Source organism: Vespa mandarinia, chromosome 9, assembly GCF_050613455.1.
Source record: "Vespa mandarinia isolate Hongniang chromosome 9, ASM5061345v1, whole genome shotgun sequence".
Classification (NCBI taxonomy): Eukaryota; Metazoa; Arthropoda; class Insecta; order Hymenoptera; family Vespidae; genus Vespa; species Vespa mandarinia.
In genome coordinates, this window is record NC_140818.1 from 5,670,001 (window position 1) to 5,695,472 (window position 25,472).

General features: G+C 37.3%; 1 protein-coding gene across 8 annotated transcripts in view; it reads left to right on the forward strand.

The window, feature by feature from the left end:
- LOC118443240 (latrophilin Cirl) overlaps positions 1 to 25,472 on the forward strand; it is a 265,059-nt gene that overhangs the window by 218,426 nt on the left and 21,161 nt on the right. For all 8 annotated transcript variants that reach the window (XM_035869905.2, XM_085659306.1, XM_085659302.1 and 5 more), the window contains one exon: positions 22,008 to 22,194. In XM_035869905.2, the coding sequence (XP_035725798.1) occupies positions 22,008 to 22,194 (187 nt within the window). The remainder of the gene's footprint in view (positions 1 to 22,007; positions 22,195 to 25,472) is intronic.

The window sequence follows — 25,472 nt, forward strand, 5'->3', positions numbered from 1 at the left end:
AATGAGAAAGCGTTAGGGATTGCCGAATCGGATTTCGATGATTCGCGGGAGTATGCAAAGTATGCGAGATTCGTGCACGCATCGTGCCAAACGAGTGTACGCGAGTGAACGTTTGAAAAAGAGAAAGATAGGACATAGGATATGTATATATATATATGTGTGTGTGCTTGTGTGTACATACGTATGTATATTCCGATGAGCTACACGCTACACGCCATTAAAACGAGAAAAAAGGAGGAGAGATGAACGATGAGATAAATCCAACATAGGCTCGGACTCTCTCTCTCTCTCTCTCTCTCTCTCTCTCTCTCTCTCTCTCCCTCTCTCTCTCTCCCTGTTTCTCTCTCTACGACAAAACTAATCTAAACGTAATCTCAGTTGTTCGAAATAAAGATAATGCTAGGTAATAACAACAGCGTTTCCTAGAATTCTTACAAATCAATGATAAACACTCAATAACAATAAAATCGAACGTTAAAATTTTCAGATAATAAGGATTGTAAGGAGTGACTTAATGAACTATCAATGACCAAACAAAAAATAACAAAAAAAAAAAACGAAAGAAAAAAAGAAAGAAAGAAAGAAAGAAAGAAAAACAACCTAATAAATCAGAAATATCATTACTAAAAGGCAAACGTATATTCCTGCCGAGATAGCAGCGCCAGAACGTCAACACGCTATTTTATCACGTTGAACGGTTGAAATATTTACGAGATCGAATGATCGAGATCGATTATCTTTTCCGTCTTTCTGCCAGCTTCCTTCTCTTTCTTACCTGTCGCATACGATCTGAGATTCGTGCACGAAGGAAAAAAGCTCCTGTCGTTTCCCGCGAGAACAAGAAAAAACTCGGGAAGCTTGAAGGTATTCGATCGGAATCGAGTTATCACGACGGAGATGCTGTCAGCGCGTGGATGCTGCGACGTGGTAGACGACAAAAATATTCAACCACAGAATATGTCTTTCTCTCTCTCTCTCTCTCTCTCTCTCTCTCTCTCTCTCTCTCTCTCTCTCTCTCTTTCTCGATGTACATATGCTTTCATAGACGTCTTATCGATCGGTCGATACGATGAAAAGCGACCTGCACGAGATTTTCCCTCTCTCTCTCTCTCTCTCTCTCTTTCTCTCTCTATCTCTCTCTCTCTCTTTATCTCGTTCTTTATCCTAATCTTCTTTCTTGCTCTAACTCTCATAGCTAGCTTCATAAAACGGCTTTGGAAGTCACGTTTCCTGATCGACGCTCCAGCATCCACGCATTGGACCGCCGTGTACTCAGTAAAGCTACGACATTGAATGCCGACGAAGCTTTAAATTCTCGTAATCCCGTCGAAACACGGTACGTTAGGAACATTGACACAAATAACGCAAAGCCGAATATCTTTGGATAAATCCTAACAAAATTACAATTTATTATATAATAGTTAATTCTTTTGTGTTACATCTTATTCAATGAATTCTATTTTAATATCTCGTTTCAATGATCTATAAAGATATCATGAATAATGTCAAATTTATATATTATAAAGTATCGACATCGAAATAAAATGAATAAATTGAATATCGAAAGATTCATTATAAATATATATAACGCATACGATTAATCATAAACGAAGATCTATCGTCGGGAAAGATTGGATAACGTTGTGACGTATTAATGGCAGGTTAAATTATCTATAATCGTTTTGAACCTAAAGTGCTTCGAAAGAAAGTTTCGTTACATTGAAGTTCCCTCATAAAAGCAATATCGTAAAAATTCACTAGCAAAGCATGTTACACGAACAAGTGCTTCTTCGCGTAAACGTTTCAATCGACGTATTTTTTTATAGAAAATTCTTATCATCTCTAATTTAATATGTAGACGATCGAGAAAAAACGTTGATAAATATATATATATACATTTTTTTTTTCGTTCAATTAAAACACTCATTGATTGACAAGAATAAAAAAATTGTAAAAATATATAGGATTGTAAACAACTTCTAAAGAAAAAATAATTTGTAAACAAAAAATATCGTTCTTTTAATCGTACATGAATTCGAATCTTCTCTTGGACCCTGACCTCGAATTCTCTTGTAGAACTCAAGGGATTACGACGTGGTATATCGGTGACTCTCGTTGCACTGCCTGCTATATGACGCGCTGGATATTTGCGTATTTCACAGTGTAGGTATAAGGAGGATCGAGAAAAGAGCCCTTTTATATGACGATGAAACCTCTCTCGGGGAACGTATATCACTGTACCATCTTGCTCTTTTGAGATAATGATAATGATAATATCACATCGACGAATTTTGTACGTGCTATTATCGTTCTTATAAAATTCTCTATTAATATTTTCTAATTTCTATACGTTAATCATGCAGTTTATTGTCAATATCTTCCAATAAGTTCTTTAAGGACAAATACACCGATTATACTCAAGAATCTTTTAAATCTCGACAATTTCTTGGTGCTTCCACCGACTCGTTCAAGTTTCATTGACGGATAAAAATAGCGAAAAGAACGGGGGATGAAATTTCCAAGAATGTTGAACGGCGAAATAAGTCAGTGATATGTTATCGATCGTTAAAAAGAGACAACAGATGTGCTGAGTTGTGAGAGAAAAAGAGAGAGAAAGAGAGAGAGAGAGAGAGAGAGAAGGACGTCGAGATTCTGCAGCCTTCTTTACGGTCCATTGCCCATTTCGCAAAGCGTAAATTCCAGCTCCTTTTGCCGAGCTAACGAGGCAAAGGAAGGAAGAAAGGTAGCAATTACGCGCGTATCTCTCGAGGGAGAAATGGCACGCTCGAGTGACGCGATAACGTCAAGATTTTATTTCCGCACGTTCGATAATCGCTTTTCCTCTCGCCCTCGCGACTCGGGAATGCCGTTTAATGCCGTGTCCTTCCTACGGCAATGCTCGTACGATTAAACCTTAGCCTTAGTATTCAATTTTACTTTTAGCCATATTCGAGTTTATCATGGCTCGCTTTCGAATATAATTCTCTCTTGTAGAATATTATCGTTTTTAAGTTATGAACGCGTTAGCCCAAGTAAGTTTTATGCGATAACCTTTATCCATGATAAACGTATTATTTAAAACAATCTTAATTTGTCAAGTGATTTGTATATTTCCTTTGTTTCTTCCTACTACCACTATCGTATACCATGATAAGTTTATAATACTCTATGAGACTCGCGTACGACTATATGTAAATCGAGGATCGATGAGAGATCCTCGAGAGAATGGATTGTGCTCGAATCGAAGCTCGTTCGCACGTAACCATCGTATCGTGTATCGCGCGTAGAGCTCTATCGTGCGATACTTACGATTCTCGAAACGGGTTGCCTCCCTTCGAGACGCACGCCTCTATTGCACGAGAACGGCTGCTTAATTATTACGCTTCGATTAGACGTGGAATCTTAGATCGGCCTGGAGCCTTGCGTATGTACATTGTTCCTGATATATAAATATCGTATACGCGTGTACGTAACATGTGGGTGGGGTCGATCGTACGTGTTCGAAAGAAAAAGAGGGACATCAAAATGGAAAGAAGCGAGAATCGATAAGACTCGAGAGAGAAGAATCTTTACGCATAATAAAGATCGAAATGTTTGACTCTCGTTGAATATCCTTTTCTTCTTATTTATTATTTTTCTTACTTTTTTCCCTTTGACTTTTCTCTTAGTATTCTATTATAGATCTCGATTTTTTTATTCCTAAATCAGTAATCACCGATTGAACTCCTCTATAATTTTGTATAACATAAAACGATCCTTCATATATTTTATTGTTGGTATTATTAAAGATATCTTTCCAACGTCGCCATTTAATTCTCTCTTCTTTACGTATGCGAAACATTATTCTCTCATACTTGCATGTTGGTGATTTTTAAATTATATTCGGTCGATACGTTTACCGCATAAATTATGCGGAATACATATTTTCGGATAACCGGGAACTCAGCCAATTACTGTTAAATTCACGTTAAAATTGAGGAACGAAATCGTCCCGTACCAATCCCGTACGTACATTGGAATTTCGTTATGTCGAAAAACAAAACGGAATAAATTTTTAATTTCTACAATATTAAAAATTCGAATTCTCATAAAACAAATTCGATGTTATTTTATATGCGTATATGAATATATCCGTTTCAGATACATCAATATTAATATTAAAAAGTTTATAATAAAATAAGATATAATAAAATAGAATTTTGTTTCATTTCGAGTAAGATAAACACTGTAAAAAATTTTGTTAGTTTTAGTTGAGCGATAGATTCGCTGCTATCGTCGAGAATAATTTATAGACACTGACACACACACATGTTATTTCTATCAAAAGATATAGCGTATCATAAATGAGCGGTTTTTATAACGAAGATTACATCAGACACTTCCTGTGATCTTGTCTGAAAAAAAAAAAAATGAAAAGAAAACCGCTCGAATATTGTTTTTTTGCCAAAGGATAGAAAACTATTGGATTCACGAATTGTCAAATATTTTCGCGATATTGATAATACGTTGAATAATTTTTAAGTATTGAACTATTGAAGTATTGAGAAGCATTTTTACAAAATCAGTAGACATTACGATAGTGGAAGGAGGGCGCGACGGAACGTGCAAGTCGAAAGAATGCCGAGTCATGGACTCGTGTCCATTGAATTCCAAAGTTAAAGCTCCAAAAAGAAAGAGAGAAAGAGAGAGAGAGAGAAAAGATCGAGTTGCTCAACGTGCCAGCAGATTGTTATTTATTCACGTCAAGCGAGAAAAGATCGACGCTTACGACTCGTTCTCGTTTTCGATAGCGTCCGTCGCTTTTCGAAAGGAAGACGAGAAGGTTTGGAAGCGAGACGGATTTTACTACCAAGAATCGAGATAACGAGCTTCTCAATTTCCCCCTTCTCCTACTCTCTCTCTCTCTCTCTCTCTTTCCCTGGCCATCGTTCGAAACGGAAAATTAATTAAGCAAGAGAACTCTCTCTCTCTCTATCTATCTATCTTTCTTTCCCTATCACTCACTCACTCACTCACTCTCTCTCTCTCTCTTTCTCTTTCTCACTTTGTCTCTCTCTCTCACTTTTTCTCTCTCATATATACACGCACATAATCTTCACAGTAAAAGATTCTTAGCCTTCAGTGGTACACAATGCACGAAAAAGCGTACGAGTCGGCGAGAAGAGGAGTCAGAACAGGAGGAGTGTGAGTGGGAAGAGGGACGACCGAAACGAGAGGACGATAATCGGCTATCAGGGTCATTAGTTACGGATGTCCAGTTCAAACCCGAGCCTCTTCTCGATAAACGGGAAGAAGAGAGAGAGAGAGAGAGAGAGAGAGAGAGAGAAAGAGAAAGCGAAAGAAAGAAAGAAAGAGAGAGAGAGAGAGAGAGAGAGGAGAGAGCCCCGCTATATAGCCCGGAGGAAAAGGGAAGAAGTTTCGTGTGATGGAAAAAAGAAGAGAAAAGACACAAATAATAATTATGGCTGCGGCAATATAACCGTTTCAGACCCGTCCGCCCGTTATCTGCCACTCTTCTTCTCAAAGTGCACTATGTTGTTCGTCAGATAGGAAACGGCACCTTTTCCCTCCGTTATATTGTCACCGTCGTTCATATGTACTTCTTTTCCTTTCTTCTTTTTTTCCCCCTTTCCTTTCTTCCTTTTTTCTTTTTCTATTTCTCTCTTTCTCTCTCTCTCTGTTTTATTTTTATTTTTCTTTTTTTCTTTTATTCTTATTCTCATCTCGCCATTCGCTCGCTCACTTCGCTTTCGGCGATAAAGCACAAAATCACGGTGTGGCAATATTTTTCAACGACGATGTACCATGATCGATCGTTCTCTTATCTTTACGTCCTACCTACCTACCTACCTACCTACCTACCTACCTACCTACCTACCTACCTACCTACCTACCTACCTACCTTCCTACCTACCTACCTACCTACCTACCTACCTACCTACCTACCTACCTACCTACCTACCTACCTACCTACCTACCTACCTACCTACCTACCTACCTACCTACCTACCTACCTACCTACCTACGTACCTACCTGAATGAATTTCATTCGAAATATTTGTAAGCAAGTGTAAAGGAAAGAAATCATTTTATCGTTTCGGAATTAAACGAATTATTTAGATTTAGAAGAATAAGGATAAACGTACGATCTCTGAGATCAGAGTAAAACTCGTCGAATAGCTTTATAAAAGTGTACGTAAGAGAAAAGAAAGAAAGTCGCAATGGAAAGAAACAAAATGATCTCGCGTAAATACACGAAGGAGACAGATCTTCTGAATGAAAAGGTAAAGAAACATTGGATTGAAAAGGAAGAGAGAAGCAAAAGTAAAAGAAACAAAAAAGGGAAGAAAGTGACGGAACAAAGATGGTGGCGCACCTAAAGCGTATGGAGTAAATTGTACGGATCTCACGCTTAATCGGATAAGTTTTGAATCGAAAGCAAGAGTTAAACTCTTTTATTATATCGCCAGTAATATGACTGTTGCATGGGCTTTCATACGTTGACATTTCGTTTCTCCTTCAACCGGTAGACCGGGACAAATCGATGAGTTATACGTAGCTTTTGGATCGTATCATGTCCTGTCTTGTCTTAGTGTCGCATGAAAAATAAAAATAGATAAAATATGGATGACGGGTCGGCAAAGTTGAGAATCTTGATAAGAGATGGTATTCTTGGCAAAGTAAATATATACCGGTAAAGCAATGTCTCGTCTGTGTTTCTTTAAGTTCCTTACGTATACATACGCAAGTACATACAAATCTTCTTATCCGCAATTCAAGAAAAACCTCTCGATTCCTTGACTCTTTTCTTGAAAGTGAATGGACATACAAGTGGGCAGAATAAAACACGGGTAAGCAGCAACAAGTGCATAAGTTTGAAACGTTCTGTTTCGACGTCGTCCGTACTCGTAAGGAGGAAGAAGTGCATCCAATTGCGTGGAAACCAGCAGTGCCTCTCAACGATTCTCATCGCGTTTCACGTTTATTTCCCGTTCCCGTTTACCTCATTCCATCGTTCTCCCGATTCACCCTCGGAACGGCCATTTTCTTTAGTACTTTCCACCCTGTCTTTCAACCCAAAAAGAAAAAAAGGAGCCACGTTTCCCGCCTTCGAAATTACATCCGGTCGAGGATGAACTCGAAGATCCTAGTTGTTAAGGAGAACGCGTGCCAAAACGTGCTGCCACGACGACCACTAACTACTTCTCTCCTATCTTCCAACTGTTCTGTCCTCACAATCAGTGATTCCAGTTAGAATCTCTCTCTCTCTCTCTCTCTCTCTCTCTCTTTCTCTTATACTTCTCTTATTACATTTTTTTCTATATCTTTAAATATCCATTTTTTTCACATAAGTAATTAAATACTTCTTTAAAAATCTTATTTTTATACATTCAATAAAAGAATTTGATTACATTCAAACATTGATCTCTTTATATTCGATACTTTTTCATTCCAAAGGAAATTCCAAAAAAACAATCACACATACGAATCATTGTTTATCCTTTGAATGGATGAAGAATAAGAGAAGCAAAGCCATTCGTTGTAAAAGGGGAATGGAAGAAAAGCGCGACATGACGTTCTCTCGGATCCAGCAACTATAATCCAAAAGAGCGTTGAGGTCGAGGTGGTGGATCTCGGAGGGTTGCATCTTGTTGTAGTAGACTCTTCTAAAAAGCGTCGAGAGAAACAGAGGGCGAAAAGGCTCCGGGATGGGTGTAACACGGGGCTGCCGCGAAGGGGTGGTGGCAATATTTTAAAACGAGCGCGAGTCTGTTGCGGGCAGAGCTCTTACCGCGTGCACACAATACCAAAGAAAGAAAGAGAGAAAGAGAGAAAGAGAGAGAGAGAGAGAGAGAGAAAGAGAAAAAGAGAAAGAGAGACAAGACGAAAGAGAGGCTGCAAAGGGAGGGCGTGCCCGCTGTTATCTCGCTCGTTCCTCGGATGAAATATCGGCCAGCAGTTTCAGACCTTCTTCCAACCTTCCTCCCCCGCCTCCAACTTCTTCTTCTTCTTCTTCTTCTTATTCCTATTCTCCATCTCCTCGTTCAACTCCTCGCGTTGCTACACCCTTCCTCGATTTCTACGAGCCATCTCTCGGACTAACGTGTACACTCACTCACTCTCTCTCTCTCTCTCTCTCTCTCCCTTTCTTTTTTTCTTTCTCTTTCTTTCTATCTCCTTCACTCTCTTTTTCGTTCCGAGGACTTGTCTTTGACTTCTGGATACGTTAGACTTTAGACGGCGTTTGTCATCGTCGCTATCCATCTCGCGAAAAAGAGTCGTAACCTACCGGTGTAGCTTCGTGGATAGAAACACTAAGGGTTAACGAGGCTGGATTTTCTCGAGTTTCTTTTCTCTTACAATTTTACCAAGAAGACCAAGGAGAAAAGTATAAACTGGATATCCTTCGCTTTATCTTTCTTTCGTTTTCTTGAAATTCAAGCACATTTCAAGGGATGTTATGTTAGTCGATTATAATGTTAGTTCTCTCGTATCTCGAGTAAATGCGTTATCCAGAAAAGTTGCAAGGAAATGAATTTAAACAAAAAATAGATGTATAAAAGTAATAAAATAAAAATTTTTTTAGGATATAATAATAAATAGAAAAGGAAATACGTACCTTATTATCTTATTTTTAGTTGCGCGAAAAGAGAAATTGTCATCTTACTGAAAATCATTACTACTCGTATCTCTTTCAAGTCAACCACTTCTCTCTTTCTCTCTCTCTCTCTCCTTCTCTCTCTCTACCTCTCTCTCATCAATTAGCTATCGTCTTATAGCTCGACGCGAGTACAAACTTTTCTCAGAGCGAGGACTCTTTTGCCAAGTGAATACAGAAAAACGATTCTTGTAACAAGTAGTCCATCTCATCGTTTCGATTCTTCTTCTTCTTCTTCGCTCTTTTTCTCTTACGTTTTATTAAACGAGCCAACGTGTAACCGTGGAAGCGTGTAACCGTCGAGCAGAGCATCCTCGTGTCGGCATCGCTTTAATCCACTGAGATCCGAGGGAACGAAAAAGAAAAGAAAAGAAAAGAAAAGAAAATTAATCTCCGAGAGCTATTCGAATGAATTTGTCTCTGCGATCCGTACGCATCGCAAACTGGTTTATCGTTTCACTTCGTCGATCGTCGAAAACATGCGAGGACGGGTTTGTAAAAGAGAAAAGAAAGTTAAAGAAGAAAGATGATCAACTGTGTTGTACTCGTGGAAATTAAAAGTATCCCAACAAAATCATTCTTAAGAATTAAAATTGTCGTAGATTATAACAACGAATTTTCTATTCTATACGTATCGAAAATCGAATTAAATTCGATCAATTATTAATATAATCATTAACAATTTAAATATCTTCCGAGTTCTATAATTTTTTTTTTTCTTTTTCTTTTCTCCTTCTTTATTCTTATATCGATTTTTAATCACTTCTCAATTCCAATCAAACAAATTGATCGTATAATTAATTCCTTTAAAATTATCTGACAACAAAAGAATCTGGATGAATCGTTCGATCGTAGTCTCACGTTTTGCTCGAAGGGAAGACATCGAGCTAAGGAAATCGGAAAGCGAAAGATGCAAGAGATGAGGGAGAGAGAAAGAATGAGAGAGAGAGAGAGAGAGAGAGAGAGAGAAAGAGAGAGGGAGAGAGGAAAAGGAGGTGGTGACAATGCGATCTCCAACTCAGATAGGGAATTGCCAGAGGGTACGAGCATAAGATTCTTCGGTTATTTTGCCAGCAGAGTCGAATCGAAGAGCGGTGCAATATTTCTCGCTATGCGTACATACGTATATACATACGTACACGTATTTTCGAGACTCGAACGTTCCAAATATTTTTGCGGTTCCCTTTTCCGTTTGGGTTCCTCCTCTTTCTTTCTCTCTCTCTTTCTCTCTCTTTCTCTCTCTCTTTCTCTCTCTCTCTCTCGAGTTCCTTTGCCCAAGCTCTTGCCACCTCTTGACCCTAACTCCGGCCCTCCGCGTATTTCTCACGTTACTCTCTACCGCCCTCCTCCCACTCTTCCCCAACGTTCGCCCTTTTTCTCTCGTTCCAGCCTCGCGATTCGCACCGTCGTAAGCGAGCACGATAATCGGACGGTAAAAGAAGGAAAGAGAGAAAGCAGTGAGCAACGAACGAGACGACCTTTAACGCGCCTGGCTCCCAACACTTTCGAATCATTTCATACGAAATCTCGATCGATTTTTATTACAATAATATATCACATTTTCTAAATAATTTCTATATATCGCAATAATGTATCTACCGGAATAAAAATAAATCTAATCATTCCGTACAATGATATATTATGGAAAATTATATTTTCGATTAATGTCATCAATATGAATATTAAATTTATCGTAGCATGATAAATTAATTAAGTTCAATAACCATCGAATTAGATTGGATATAATTAATGTAAAAAAATCTTCGATATTTATCCATTAAAAAAAGTTATATAACGTTATTTTATTACTTTGAATATCGAGTAGGTTCAATCAAGATCCCTTTTTCTTTTTTCCTTCAAGTTCGATCGATGCAATCGAAACTCTAAAGTTGGAAACACATCGATAACATTGGACGGAAATATCTCTCTCTCTCTCTCTCTCTCTCTCTCTCTCTCTCTCTCTCTCTCTCTCTCTCTCTCTCTCTCTCTCTCTCTATCGAAGTATCATCCTCGACAAACCATTCGGAAACTATTTCCACTGCTCGGCTCGACATTCACCCCGTTCTGAGAAATTCTCAATTCGAACGGTACAGCCAATTCGCCGAGCGTTTGTAACCACCGCGGTTTCTAATTCCCGATTCCTTCGGGCTTAGATGGCTGTTCCTAACGTTAGCTATCTTCTACATTAGATAGATAGAGATATTACATGAGAGATATAGTTGTCGGTAACTACAATTTCATCGATTGCAAGCTTCTTTTCCTTTGTTCATAATTTCTTAAAGATTGAATTGTCCGTCATTTTTATTTCCCCAATTTGTAATATCCCAAAAATTATATCATAAAAATATTAGATCTCATAATATAAATTTTTATTAGTTACCTCGTAATATAAATTTAATCACTTTATTTTCTCACTTTGAATGAACGTTAACTCTCTTACTATTAAAACCAACGAATTTACAATTTCAAAGAATTTTGTTTCCAAATAACCATAATTTAACAGCTGGTCTAGGAATCGTAGTTACTAAAACATACGCACGTGCTATCGCTTCGTAATCGACGTAGCATGTGTGTGATTAGGTGAGAGAGAGAGAGAGAGAGAGAGAGAGAGAGAGAGAAAAAAGAAAGACAGGAAAAAGAGAATGTTAAGGAATCATCCAACTCAACGCGCCGTCCATCATCAAGAGTTAATTTCGATAGTGCTACGATGACTACGCACGAAATAATAGCCCGGAAGGGTAGGACTCTTCGAAGAGATAATTCTGTGGCTAAAACGTAAAGCACGCAGAACGATTCTAGTCTCTCTCTCTCTCTCTCTCTCTCTCTCTCTCTTTCTCTCTATCTCTTTGGATAGAACGAACGAACGAACAAACGAACGAATGAACAGACGAGCGAACGAACGCCTCGAGCGTGTTTGACGCGTTTCCTTTAAGGTGTGCGGCTACCGTCTCGAAGATGCCATGGACTCGGACGGATAAATTCGGCGTTCCTAGCCTAATTACAGGGCTCGAGTAGCCGTGAGCCCGCCGGCACCTGCGTCTTCACCCGTTTCCTTTTCATCCTTACCTTCGCTCGATCCACCTTCTTTTTCTTTGTCTTTTCTCTTTTTTTTTTTTTTTGTTTTTTCTTCCCTTTGTACATCGAACGCTTGGCAAGTAGTCGATCACGACAATTCGAGAAAAAATAGGCTCCGTTTGTATATGGTTCTGTGTGTATGTCTCTCTCTCTCTCTCTCTCTCTCTCTCTCTCTCTCTCTCTCTCTCTCTCTTTCTTTTTCATATAAGCTCGATTTTAATTTGAAAATTTATTTTTGCAATTAACGAGTACATTGAATTACTGTTTTCTTTGAAATAGATTAAAGATACATGACTTTATCTCCTGTTGAAAATTTGCGTGCCACTCAACATTGCTACCGTACGAACGAACAAACTCAAACGAGCGACTTTATCTCGTCGAAAGAACGAAGAACGATTTCCGTTCTCTTCCTATGCGCTCCCAATGATGCTCCTTCTCATATTACTCGCGTTCCTTGCCAAGATCTTATAACGCTGACGAGTACTCCCTCGTATTCTATTACACTTTGCCTATCTACAAAAGACCATCCGTGTAACCTACGAAACGGATGGATCTAATTATCGGGTAATGCGATCTACAAAATTCAAGATCTTTCTTCGTTCGAAACTTGTTGCAAAATTCGTCGCTAATCTTGAAATCTAAATCGTCATATCTAATGAATTCAATTATGTTAGTGTATTGTGTTAATATCGAGAGATCGTAAAAAAAAAAAAAAGAAAAAGAAAAAGAAAAAAAAACATTCGACTTTGGATTCAAAATCAAACAATGGCTAAGGTAAATGTTAGGATTAAAATTGTATCGTACTCCTTTCAAGAAAATTCTCTGAAGAATTAGAATTTCTAACTAGGCGAACGAGATAATTGAGCAGTAAGTCCACGAGACCTCGTATTCAAAACATTCAAGAGTAAACGATTTAACTATTCGTGTTTCACCAGGAAGCAAGGACTTTGTCGCGGGCGACATTAGATCGCAAAAGTTTATCGATCGTCGATGAGATTTTAAGGAATAGTACGTATCTTCAAATGTCCCTCTTCTAATCATTCTCCTAAATGCACTATTACTTATAGGTAAAAGGGATATCGATTGATCGATCTACATTCAAAACGATCGATTTACCGATTATATTTATATACCAATTTATATTATATATACACGATAGAACTTGAAGAAAAAGAGTGGCATAACATCAAAGCGAATGAACCTTTGTTAAAATTTATAATCTACAATTTTAATTAATAATTAAGATCCATATACTACAAGATATATGTATCTATACTACAAGATATATTGTATGTGTATATTTAATATAATATAGTATACTGCACTTTATACTGCAATCTCCTAACTCTTAGTCATATGTATATCCCAAAATTTATATTATGTTATTTTAGATTAGTATAATAGTAAAGTATAATTATCTACGTTAAAAATAAAAATAATAAGTGTGTTTAAAGGTGATAATAAATAAAATGTTCTCGGTGGATAAAGATAAGTATCAAGTTTCAATTTAACATAACTACACGACATAGATTTTTTTTCTAAAGAATAAATCTGCAAAAGATAGACAGAGACGAGAAGAACACCTGAAGAAAATGTCGTTTGTCGATTTTCTTTTTATATCGAGTTTCGTTCAGTCATCATCTTTCAATCATTAAACCTTCACGTTCTCTCTTTTTCTCTTTTACCCATTTGCTGTTATTGTAGTCTCGTTAAATGTGGGCGAAGTCACCCATAGACTTTGTGAATTCATTACGATATTGTCACCTACAGAACATGGAGAAATCTTACACCCGGTACGCTCTTGAGCGCGTTATAAACTTTATTGCGTCTTGATTTATCGCTCCTCTTTCCTTCCGTTTCTAGTTTCTCTTCCTTTTCCTTCTTACACGTACGATCATCCGGTGCACGAGAGCTATCTCGAATAATTTATCGAATTTCTTATCTCGATAAACGACTTAGGACCTTATAACGCCGTAGAACTCGTCCAAACGAATCATGCCAAGCCGTCTCTTTGTTCTAATTAACATCCTACGCTGATATTTTCCACTTATACGCGGCATACGTATATCATAAACCACAAGAAGAAATTCATATCTTTTAACGATTATCGGTGAAAAGGTAGAGAGTGGGAAGGTACGAAGAAGTAATCCATTACTCATACTTTGTATTAACTTGATCCTTATTATTATGATTTTATCGCGTCGTTCTTTCGAACAAAGAAAAAGATTAGTATCGGAGAAGATATGAAAGTAACTGCGCAAAACCATTAATGACCGTACTTTATCCAATTAGTCGAATTAATTAATACCTTTTTATAAAAGAAATAACGTTCAAGCTTTATAATGGACAATAATTGGTTTATCTGTTAAATATAAATACACCTATGTTCTTTCTACTCTGTTACAATCTCGAAAATATTTACAAAATCTCTATATATCTAAAATACGAAGAACATATAGAACGAAAGAATATAACAAATGAAATATATCGATAACCGATAATATAAAAAATATAAAAGAGACGAGTAGAAAGTACACAAGACTCGATCAAGACAGAAGAAAGGTAAAGGGAACATTTGAAAAATGAAAAAGAAATCGGGAGGATCGGATGGAGGAGGGGGGAGGAGAGGGAGGGAGAGGAAAGAAAGAAAGAATCAAAAAGAAAAAAGAAATCAAAGAAGGAAAAGATCGACTACTTTTCCAAAGAAAGTTGCCGACGTCGAATTGATCGACTTTACGACGCGTGTCTCTCCTGTGAAAAGTCGCATTACGTTTATTAGCGAACCGACTGGTCGTGGTCTTTGACCCGTCCCCACCCTTCTCCTCGAGACAGCCGTGTGGGCGCGAAACTCGATAGGAGTAGTATCTCAAGGAGACGTATGACCGATCGGTGAGATCCCACGAAGGCCGAAGAACTTTAAAGAGTGAACGAATCTTTCTCCCTTTCTCTTTCCCTCTCTCTCTCTCTCTTTCACTCTCTCTCTCTCTCTCTTTCTCTTTCTCTCTCACTCACTCATGTCTATCTATCTCGTACGTACGATTAGTCGCTTTATTTTCACCCCTCCTTTTCGCCTTTGTTCTATCCTCGAAAGCCCTCTTCTTCGTTCTTCGCTTCTTCTCTCTATCCATTTGTCCACACGTCGGCCCTTTCTATCGTCTTTGCACACTCCCTCTCTATCTCTATCTCTACCTATCCGTTTATCTATCTATCTAGCTCTCTTCTATTCCTTTGTCCCAACGACTACAGCATCCCAGTGGGTACGTAGATACTCTGACGATGCTCCACGCTTGAGCTTGGTAATAATCGGAACCATTCACGAGCCTCCCACACCCTTCTTTCCTCTTTCTCTCTCTCTCTCTCTGTCTGTCTCTCTCTCTCTCTCTCTCTCTCTCTCTCTCTCTCTCTCTCTCTCTCTCTCTCTCTCTCTCTCTCTCTCTAGCTTTCTCTACGCCATTCATGTTTTTTGCTTCCATCGTGTCTGCGCCGCTCGTGAGGAAGGAAAAAGAATATCCGATAAATTTCACCCTCGGTGTGCTCGCCGACGTCTCCGATGTCAAAGCACTCGAGTGGTGTACAGAGAGACGAGAAAGAACGAGAGATAGAGAGCGAAGAGAGGCAGGGCGGAAAGAGAGATAGCACGAGGGTGCACGAGACGACGAGCGACCCAGGAGTAACAGTAGGAGGAGTAGAAGAAGGAGGAGAATGGGAAGAACAAAAGAGTTTTTGGAAGAGACGAAAGGGGAAGAAGTTTGCTTGCACCGGTTTCGCCTGCTTCTCTTCGTCGAAAAGGACGAAGATGAACGTAATGAAACGCGTCACCGTATGTATCTAAGCACGGATGTCGGCTTATAGATTAGCTCTCTCTCTTGTCTGATCTCTTTTATTTATTTATTTATTTTTTCTTTTATAACATATTTAACATTAACTCCATTCAGAATATTTATATAATACAAATGTAAAATTAATTCGTCAAAGTCTTTTGAAAATCTTCAATGGAATCAAATAATTACATCTTGTTAAGAAAAATATTCGATATTGTTTTTAAACATGCGCAGTCTATGCGAAAAGGCAAACTCGGGATATTGGAAAACTTGGAAAAAATATGATCTTTTGAAAAGAGTAACGAACACACAGACTAATAGGAAATAAACGTAGAGCTTGCTAATACTCGAGAAGTAGTGGATACCACCGTGCGTTCGCCTTGGAGATTGCGCTCATCTCAAGCGGATGTTGACCTACCATCCGAGAGGCACGTACTTACAGAAGGCACAGTAATTGCACTACGTTATCGCGATTCTCGCTCTTCTCTTGCTAATATCGTTCAGAAACATTTATTCTCCTTTCCGCGGTAAATGCATCATTATCGATCGACGTGGTCCATCTATCTTCACAGTCTCTTTCTCTTTCTCTCTTTCTCTCTTTCTCTCTCTTTTGAAGTACATTGCTCTTTTAGTAACGAAAAAAAGTGAAAAGTGAAAAGAGAAAACTCATCGACAAAATTTCTTTTCTACTTTCATTCTCTTTCTATTTGGATTTATGATAATTTCATTTTTGAACATAAAGATATTGATGGATCTTGAGGACCATGGAATATAAACAAAAGTAATAAGTAAATAAGATTATCGATAGAAATTCTCGTACTCACAAGACCAATTGAAACATTATAATCTCTTCAACGAGAAGAGTTAATTGATGCAAACAAGATAGTCGCACATGTTAAGCGCATAATAGATCTATAAAACTTCATCAACTGACTGACGAATGGTATGCAATTGTCGAATTCAGGAACAAATTTGCATAGGTCATTGTTAAAGCTTCCTTCGACTTCCTACCCTAAAAGTGTATCTAAAGGTTGTGAATACGCTCTTAATCCGAACACGTTTCCAACATGTGCATTTGTTTACGTCTCTTGACTCGTCTTATTGAACGGACTGTAGACAGAGGTTGTCAATTAAGATAATAGCCATTGAACCACAAACGGTTAAATCAGGATCGCCGCTAATGAATCAGTATTTTATGTCGGAAACATAAAATGAACCGTAGAATGCGGAACGACCGCAAACAAAATATGCATCCTACTCGCGTGTATATCGAGAAAAATGTGAAGAACATAACGAGACATTTGGGAAACGACGGAAGGGTACGCCAACGTCGCGTGCCAAAAGGCAAAGAAAAGAAAAGAGGAAACTGGCCATTGACGGACCAACGACGACAAAAAAAAAGGAAGAAAGAAAGAAAAAAAAACAAAAGAAAAACAAACGAACAAAGAAAAAAACAAGAATGACGACGCTCGGACAAATTTCGCGAAATATTTCTATGGTGTCTGCCATCGATCGAACGTTATATGCCATACGCGAGCAGGATATTTTTCTTCATCGACAGAATGGCCGAGAACGTTTCGCGTAACTCGCTCCTTCCCACATTCTCTCACTATTTCTCTCTGACAATCTTTATCTTTCATACAAATATGTTTCTCGTGACTGCTCCACTATGAATAACGATTGGTATTTTTTTTCTCTTCAAAGTCTTTTTGTCGTTTCGTCGCATTAACTATTTTTGGACTTTCCATCGATAAAAATAAAAATGAGCATCGAAAAATAGGAATTCTCCTAGAAATTATCGTACTGCCAAATGAATTGTATTGATTATTTTTTCCCTTCAATGATAAAATAACATACCTTTTTATATATATATAAGAATTATAATTTTACAAAGTTAACGATTTAAAATGATTTTTTATTATTCGTTGATCCCTTAATATTCTCCCACCTTTTAACATTATACGTTAAGAAACGTAATTTAACTCGTTTTATCTTTATTGTTATTAATGAACAATCAAGTTTATCGCAAAACTTCTTAGTTAAGACGAACGAGATAAACGCACGAAACACGATCGCTCGTCCAAACAGATAACAACGATCTTTGATTACTTAGTATTATCTTTAACCACGTAATTGTATTGTACGAAAAACGATATCGAGATAAACGTTTTTTAAAACATAGACAACTTTTACGATTCGTATCATATTCTCAATCATTTTAATGTTACATAATACGTAAACATTACGCAATTGATTATCTGCTTGATTAAGTTTATTGACATATGTTAGACAAGCACTATCAAGCAACTTGTTACCTTTTGACAAAATTTTTTTCAAAGTTACTCAAATAGTTAAGAAAAAAAACGTCGACTTTTACAATTGCCAGGTTAAAAGATTATCGCAAAAAAAAGAAAGAGGAAGAGAAAAAATGAGGAATAAATTGATCTGATGTTATTGATTTTTCTACATTCTATGTAAACGTAAAGTTATCACGGTTATATTTCTCATAGACAATAGTCATCTTACGATATATGTATCTCCAAATAACTTTTCGAAATGAATTCTAAAAGGAAATTTCAGAATTCAAGAATTGACTATCGTTTGCCAACCAATAATTGGCATCCCGTACATCTTCTAATTACTTTCATTGAATAAAATATAATACACCATGTTTTGATTCTTCAACCATTATTGCTTAACTCGCCATATAATCTAATCGTCATTAGAAATTTCGTCAAATCAATGATTCTATTTGTAATTGCAAAATTCAGTCCTAATATTAATATTCATTATTGGATAGTTCATTTTCAAAAAAATCTTCACCTATCTATAACAATGCATACAAACACATATGTATTTATTTTCATTTGTGATAATCTAAAGAAACTAATCGTGCATATAAACATTTAAAACTTGCAAACTATATTTCACAAAAGCATACGTGAGTATTTCATTTACAAAACGAGCTTAAAAATTTTGATTGTCAATGTAAGGATCAATGTTCTATTCTTTTTGTACGAAATACGATATAATGTTTTGTACGACTATCGAAACATCTTCTTTCGTTAATGCAAAAGCTTTCTAACTTTAATAACACATTCGTGAAATTAAACGAATTAAAAGACTTTATAGAATTTAATCAAACGTAAATTTATCGAGTATAAAGTCCTCGTTTTGATCAAATATCCGTTTTGATCAAAGAATGACAAAGAGAAAGATAAAAAAAAAATAGCAATCATTCTCCTCTGATAGCATTACTCTTCTAAACTATGTATATTAGACGGAACGACGAGAAAGGATTAACCCGAATTAGAAATCCTGCGGGCAGGTAAACGGCTCCCGGTCGAGAACGCTGAAGTCCACAGACCAGAGGTATTCCAATCCATACAGAGGATGGTTGAAACGAAGCTACAAACTTACTGGTCTCCAAGGGGGACTTTGATTTATTCGTCCCGGGAGCGCTTTGCAAAGTTGCGGCCTTACCGTGCGAAGAAAACGTTCCGAGACTGGCACTGAAGATAATCTGACCATGTCATATACCTTTATATTTATTAGTGAAAATGTAAAAATCATTTTAAAAAATCAAACAGAACAGTTTCTATTAATAAAATGTTGCATAATTTAACAATTAACCGATTTAATAAAATAGACAAATTATTTATATATTGTTCCCTGATAGATAACATGATGATAAGAAATTTGTTTGAATAAACAAATGATATATCTCTTGACATACATGCGGGCTGCTTATGCAATACGTTATAAAGAATTCTATATTCCTAGCGAAGAAAGTGGCTAACCTTCAAGGCTAAGAAAAGACGGAAGCAGATAGAATAAAGAAAAGCAGAGAATTTCAAATGATATGGGTTTTGAGTCTCTCGTCTATGTTTATATAGTATCTGTGTGCACTTGCTTCGTACTCCATGAGAGTGCCTCCGAGAAAGCTTCCAAGTCTCCAAGAGCCGCATCGGAGCCGTCGACATCCCGCTGTTAGCTCGGCCCTTTCAAGTTGGCCGCCATGGCAGCGGGAGGCTTCACTCGCTGGCCCTCCGATATATTATTACTCCAAGTCATTAATGGTAAACTGCAATTCTCTTTCCTACTCCGGACAACTCAAGACAAGCGTTTTCGCCGTGGGGCGAATGATTCTCCGGCAGCCTTCCACTGAGCTCTCTTCTCTTTCATTTCTCTCTCTCTCTCTCTCTCTCTCCCTCCCTCTCTCTCCCTCCCTCTCTCTCTCTCTCTCGCGAAAACACCAGCTTATTCGAGTAGTTGCATCTCCGACAACAAACCTTCAGATTAGAAAAGTGTATCTTCCGCGAAACCACCTGGCATTCGAATTCGTGCGGTCGACCCACTGGAATCGTACAAAGTTAGCCCAACTTGTTTCGTTTACCACACTAAATTCTATCTCTCTTTCTCTCTTTCTCTCTCTCTCTCTCTCTCTCACTCTCTCTCTTTCTCCTATTTACTTTTAAAGCAGTGCTTTATCACCGCAAATTTACTACGAATTTGAAAATGTAAACATCCGAAGGGAAATAAGATCTTCTTGTTAAACTCGTGTTTGATTTTGTTCCCTTTTTAAATTTATATACAAGATCATCAATTCCATGATAATTAAGTTATATCATGGAGTTTATATATCTCCAATAAAATTATTTTAAATTATGTTAACTATCATATTTATATTTCTTAAATTTCCAATGTCCTGTTAATTTTCAATGTTCCTGTTATAAACATTTCAATAGATTTATTTATCTATAACTGTCCATTATTTTTTTTTCGTCTTATTCAAAAATTTAAATGCAAATTCCGTCGCATTGACTCTACTGATTTACTAGCCGTATTACGTGTTCGTCGTTCGCTCTTGGCGAGTCCGAACCGCGCTCTAAAGCGGCATTGTGGCGCGTTGGTATGGAACTAATAAACTCACGACTTTCACGGACAGAGTTATTACAGCCTCGGCACCGCTCGTCCCTTCCTCCCTGTTGCCCTCCGCTCTTCGGTTCTCCCCACGCGCCGTTTCGTGGCCTGTACGTTCTTCGCTCGTCCTTGCCCCCGGTCTACCGCCAGCACGTTTCGTCCTTCTTGAATTTTTCTTTCCATCTTCTTCCTCCTTCTTCTGCCCCACCCTCATCCTCTTTCCTTCTCTCTCATCTTCTTCACTCCTACCTCTATCACGCTTCAAATCCCTAACCATGGCTTTCTCCATTTTGTTTCGTCTTAATGAATACTCTTGGTAATAGGATAAAAAAAAAAAGAAAAAAAAAATGATATTATCACTGGATTATTCTTAAATACCTTACGAAAAATCTTACGAAACAAACTCTATATATATATATATACGATAAAATAATCTTAATCTGGCTTAATATTTATCGATTGATATTTCTCAAATGATATTGTTATTATTAAAAAGAATTAATATAATCATCCTTGAAATAGAATAATTTAAGAACTACTGTCTATTCTATTATAAAATTAAATTCATTAAGGAAGGATAATTTGCATCAATTGTTGTAGAAATTTTCGTACATTATGACGAACGACGTCGACCGAAAAGGATTCGCAAAGAATGAAGACTAAATGCGAGGGTGTAAATCGCCTAATTCCCTTTCAAAATAATCTCCGCGAGGTCGACCGTTTCGTGGACCAAATTCCTCGTAGCGTGGTGTTGCCATGAAAGGAATGGAAGTGAATAAAAGAGAGGGAGAAAGAGAACGAGAGAGAGAGAGAGAGAGAGAGACAAAGAGAGAGAAAGAAATAAAGAAAGTAAGAAAGTGAGAGAAAGGGTGAAAGGATAAGAAGAAGAAGGAGGAAGTGAAGGAGAAAGGTACTACTTGGACACAAAGCCGCAGGCGGTCGTCTCTCGGCTTTGGAACCCTTGCGATCGTTGTCGCGGAATGAAGGGGCAATCGAGTTACTCTCAACGCCTCTTCGTTGTCTCCGTCGACGATATATATCTAAGTTTCAAGTAAAAGATAGATAGATAAATAAAGAGAGAGAAAGGGAGAAAGAGAGAGAGAGAGAGACACATAGATAGTAAGATGAAGGATGATCTCTTTATCTTAATTCCATTAAGTTTTACGAGATGGCCGTTTCGATCGAATAAACTTGTATATACACATACACCCACACGCCGTGCGCGCACGTACACTTACAGAAAATCAGTATTTCTCTTCCTTATACCACGACGAAATCTCAAGAACGCGTTCGCTCCTTCGACGTCATCCTTTCAACTTGTTAAAGGACACTCGGCATTATTATATTCTCTCTCTTTCTCTCTCTCTCTCTCTCTATATATATATATATATATATATATATATATATATATCTTCCCTTTTGAACTTTCTTCACGTTATCCTACTCGTCTTTCCGTCGATTCGACTACTCGTTTAAGGGCTTAACGAGGACGCACGTAAACTTAGTTGAAAATTGAATTTTTGTTGCAGAGAGGTACGACACCGCGTACGCCTGCGAGGGCAAAACGCTATGGATCGAGTGTGGCGAGGGAAAGCTGATCCACCTGATAAGAGCCAACTATGGGAGGTTCTCGATAACGATATGCAACGAACATGGGAATACCGACTGGAGTGTCAATTGCATGTCACCCAAAACTTTCCGTGTTCTCAACAACGAGTAAGTCTTTTATTGTCCTTTCCTCCTTTTCTTTACTTTTTATTTTCATTTATTTTATTTTTTTTTTCTTTTTTTTTTTTCGTCCTTTCCATTTTCCAAATCCACACGTCCGGGGGTACGGAGCAAAGAGCAAGGAAATAACTGAACAGAAATTCTGACGAAAGAGGAAGGAGAAGAAGGAGAGAAACGAAAAGCGAATGAGAGGGATTCGAGTGGTCCAACGAATTGGCCAATCGTACGACCCATCGAAATGCGTTCTTCGCTTTTTATTCTTTTCCTCATTTCATTCTTACCTTTATTCGTTTTCTTTGTCAACACTTCTTTAATTAATATATCATCTTTTGTTAAGATTCATAACGTGAGAATATTTATAATTATGTTATATTAGTAAAAAAAAAAAAAAATCATCTGATTTGTTACGCGAGTTCTCTCACACAACATCTCCTCGAGAATCAAACTTATGCTTTTCGCGCCCAGTTTTTTCTTTTTCGATTTTTTTTTCTTTTCTTCTCTTTTTTTTTTTTTTTTTTATTTTATTTATTCATTAATCATACTTCTCGAGCATTAGGAAATAATTTCTTTTTTTTTTTTTCTTTTCTTTTACTTTTCGATAACGCAATCGATTACGAACACTCTTCTACGCCGCTTCAAATAATTCTATCCTATAATTTTAATAACTCGCATGCTTGTATAATAATAATAAGGTTTCGTTTGGGCTTCTCATACAATCGGTTCGATTCGATTTGTCGCATGCTGGGATTTCATTCATCAAATTCCTCTCGCAATACTAACTTTATGCATAAAAATAAATAACATTAGTAGATATGCTTGGATCTTTTGCTTTCTTCGCAGATAACTTATTTGATGCTTTCGATAAAGAAAAGGATTGATCAAGCAAGTGGAGCAAGTAATATTTAACGCTGACCGCTACGTAAAACAAGTAATAATATCTATATACGCTCGTACAACAAGAAAACTTAATAACCAATCGGAAATTCAATCTCATTATTTTTAACATCATAATATTTCGATGATACGTGGTCTTTCAATAAAACTCGTTGTGGTCTATATTGAATCATGTATGATATTTCATTAATGACGTATATAATAGCAAAAGCATTTGCATCGTTCTTTATAAAAAAAATATTATGTTAATTTTCGGATATAACATCGATCGAGTGAAATTTTACATTCGTATAAACATATTAAATATGTATGGACCGCAAAGAGTTGAGCCGTGACACTAAACGCTTTTCAAAGCGCGTTAATATTTCTCTTTAATCTCTAATTTGTAGAAGAAAAACGATCGCGTTTATATCGAAGGTTCTTCCTTTGCAAATTATAAATTTATTATTCAAGCGAATCGTGGAGACACGGCGAATCCGCGGCAGCTTTCACACCGATATTTACAAGCATGCCTTACGGTAGAGGAAAGAGAGTCTTTGATGAGAATAAAGTACAAACCAAAATCATTTGGGAATTCCGTTTAATCGTACCGCCTAGCCAAAACCAATTGCAGATTAACCGTCTGTCGGCTACGATTTGGGACAAAGCGCAAAGCTACTAAACAGCGAGCTCGAGAGATGGAACGGGGTGAGAAGAAGAGAAAGCAGCCAAGTTGCAGACACTTGAGATTACGATTAAAGAGAAAACGCGAGAGCTTTGCCGAAACGATTAATGAAATTGAATGCGGGGCCCCTACGAAACTCTGCTTTCTCTTGCATCCGTGATTCAACGTTCGAATTTAATGATCGCACCTGTTTCTACGTGGGTGCTTTCCATTTTCATGCCAAGTCGCCTAAAGATCATGATAGTACTTTCAATAAAATACGAAATGCAAAGTGATTGTAAAATAGTATCAACAAAATTTATATTACGTTGATAAATATTAATGTATCCAATACCAATGGAAAGTCTTTATCTTTAATTTTGAGTCAATATAATTGGGACTTTTAATTAACTTCGTTCCTCGAAATATTTTCGCGAATTTTCTTATGTTATTTTAAAATCTCTCATTGTATAATAATGAGATCCATACAAAATTCGATATAAAAGTAATCAACAAATATCATTAAATATTAATATAATTATTAAGATAAAAATTCTGACGTGTTATCTCTCTTAATTTTTCGTTAAACGAATATTCCGGCAAAATTTTTCTTCGTCGCGCCAGCAATTAATAATGCCAAATAAAAATTCCACGGAATATTTATCAGTATCACGTCGAGAATGTATTAAAGAAGAAATCGTTCATAGGAGTCGACCTTATTCGACCTTTTCGATAAATGATCAACGGAGATCACATTGATTTCTTCTTATGTCGGAAAAGAAAAATAATAACTGATTTCTTCGTCAACTTTGTTACGACGTCGTATTACAAGAAACAAGAGGAAGAAAAAGAGAACTGAGAAAAGTGAGCTTCACGTTCTCGAGACGACCTGCGAACGAAACTTTCGTTCTACCGATAAACAAGTTTCGGTCTTTCTCCCGCGAGACGAGGAGGCAAGAGGAGGAGTCACTGCTAACTGACTAATGAAATGATCGTGGCACTCGCTCCTTCTACGGAAAAACTTTTCAGTTCGTATTTTATCGTTCGTACTTTCCAGTAAGACGTTCTCACCTCTTTCTCTCGCACTCTCTTTCTCTTATAGTCCTAAAACTCTATAACTCTTCTATCTCTCTTTCTTTCACCCGTTCTTTCCTCGACAACGCGATAACAAGAACGATCTTTCTTGAAGGATATTGAACTCAAGGAGACATAGAAGAAAAGAGTAAATTCACACTCAATGAATTTATCCGAGAAAACTAGAAGATAGGTAGTTTCGTGGTGACTATTCATTTCAAAATGGTTTCCTTTTAATGAATCTTTCTATGAGTTTCGATGACACACATCTGTCGTGTCACTCCTCGGGTTTCTACCTTTTCATTGCCAATGGTAAAAGAGATTCAAATGAACCGAGAAATAAATAAGCATGTAGGTATGGGTAAAGGGGAAACATAGATACAAACTGTACACCAAGTTCCATCGACAAAACTCTTTCAATCCCTCGGCGGATTAAGAGAGGAAAAGACTTTGGGTGAGCGAACTCCCGGTTAGGTACTTAAAAGTATTCCAATCACGAGTATGCGGAACGCAAGTCCGACGAATATTTCTCACTGCCAAACTAGAGCGGATTCGAGCGAGCCTCCTAGAAAGGGAAAAGTAGGGAGGGAAATGCAAATAATACCCGTAAAAATGTCTACTTCGTATCGAAGGGAATGGCACTGAGTTTATCGCG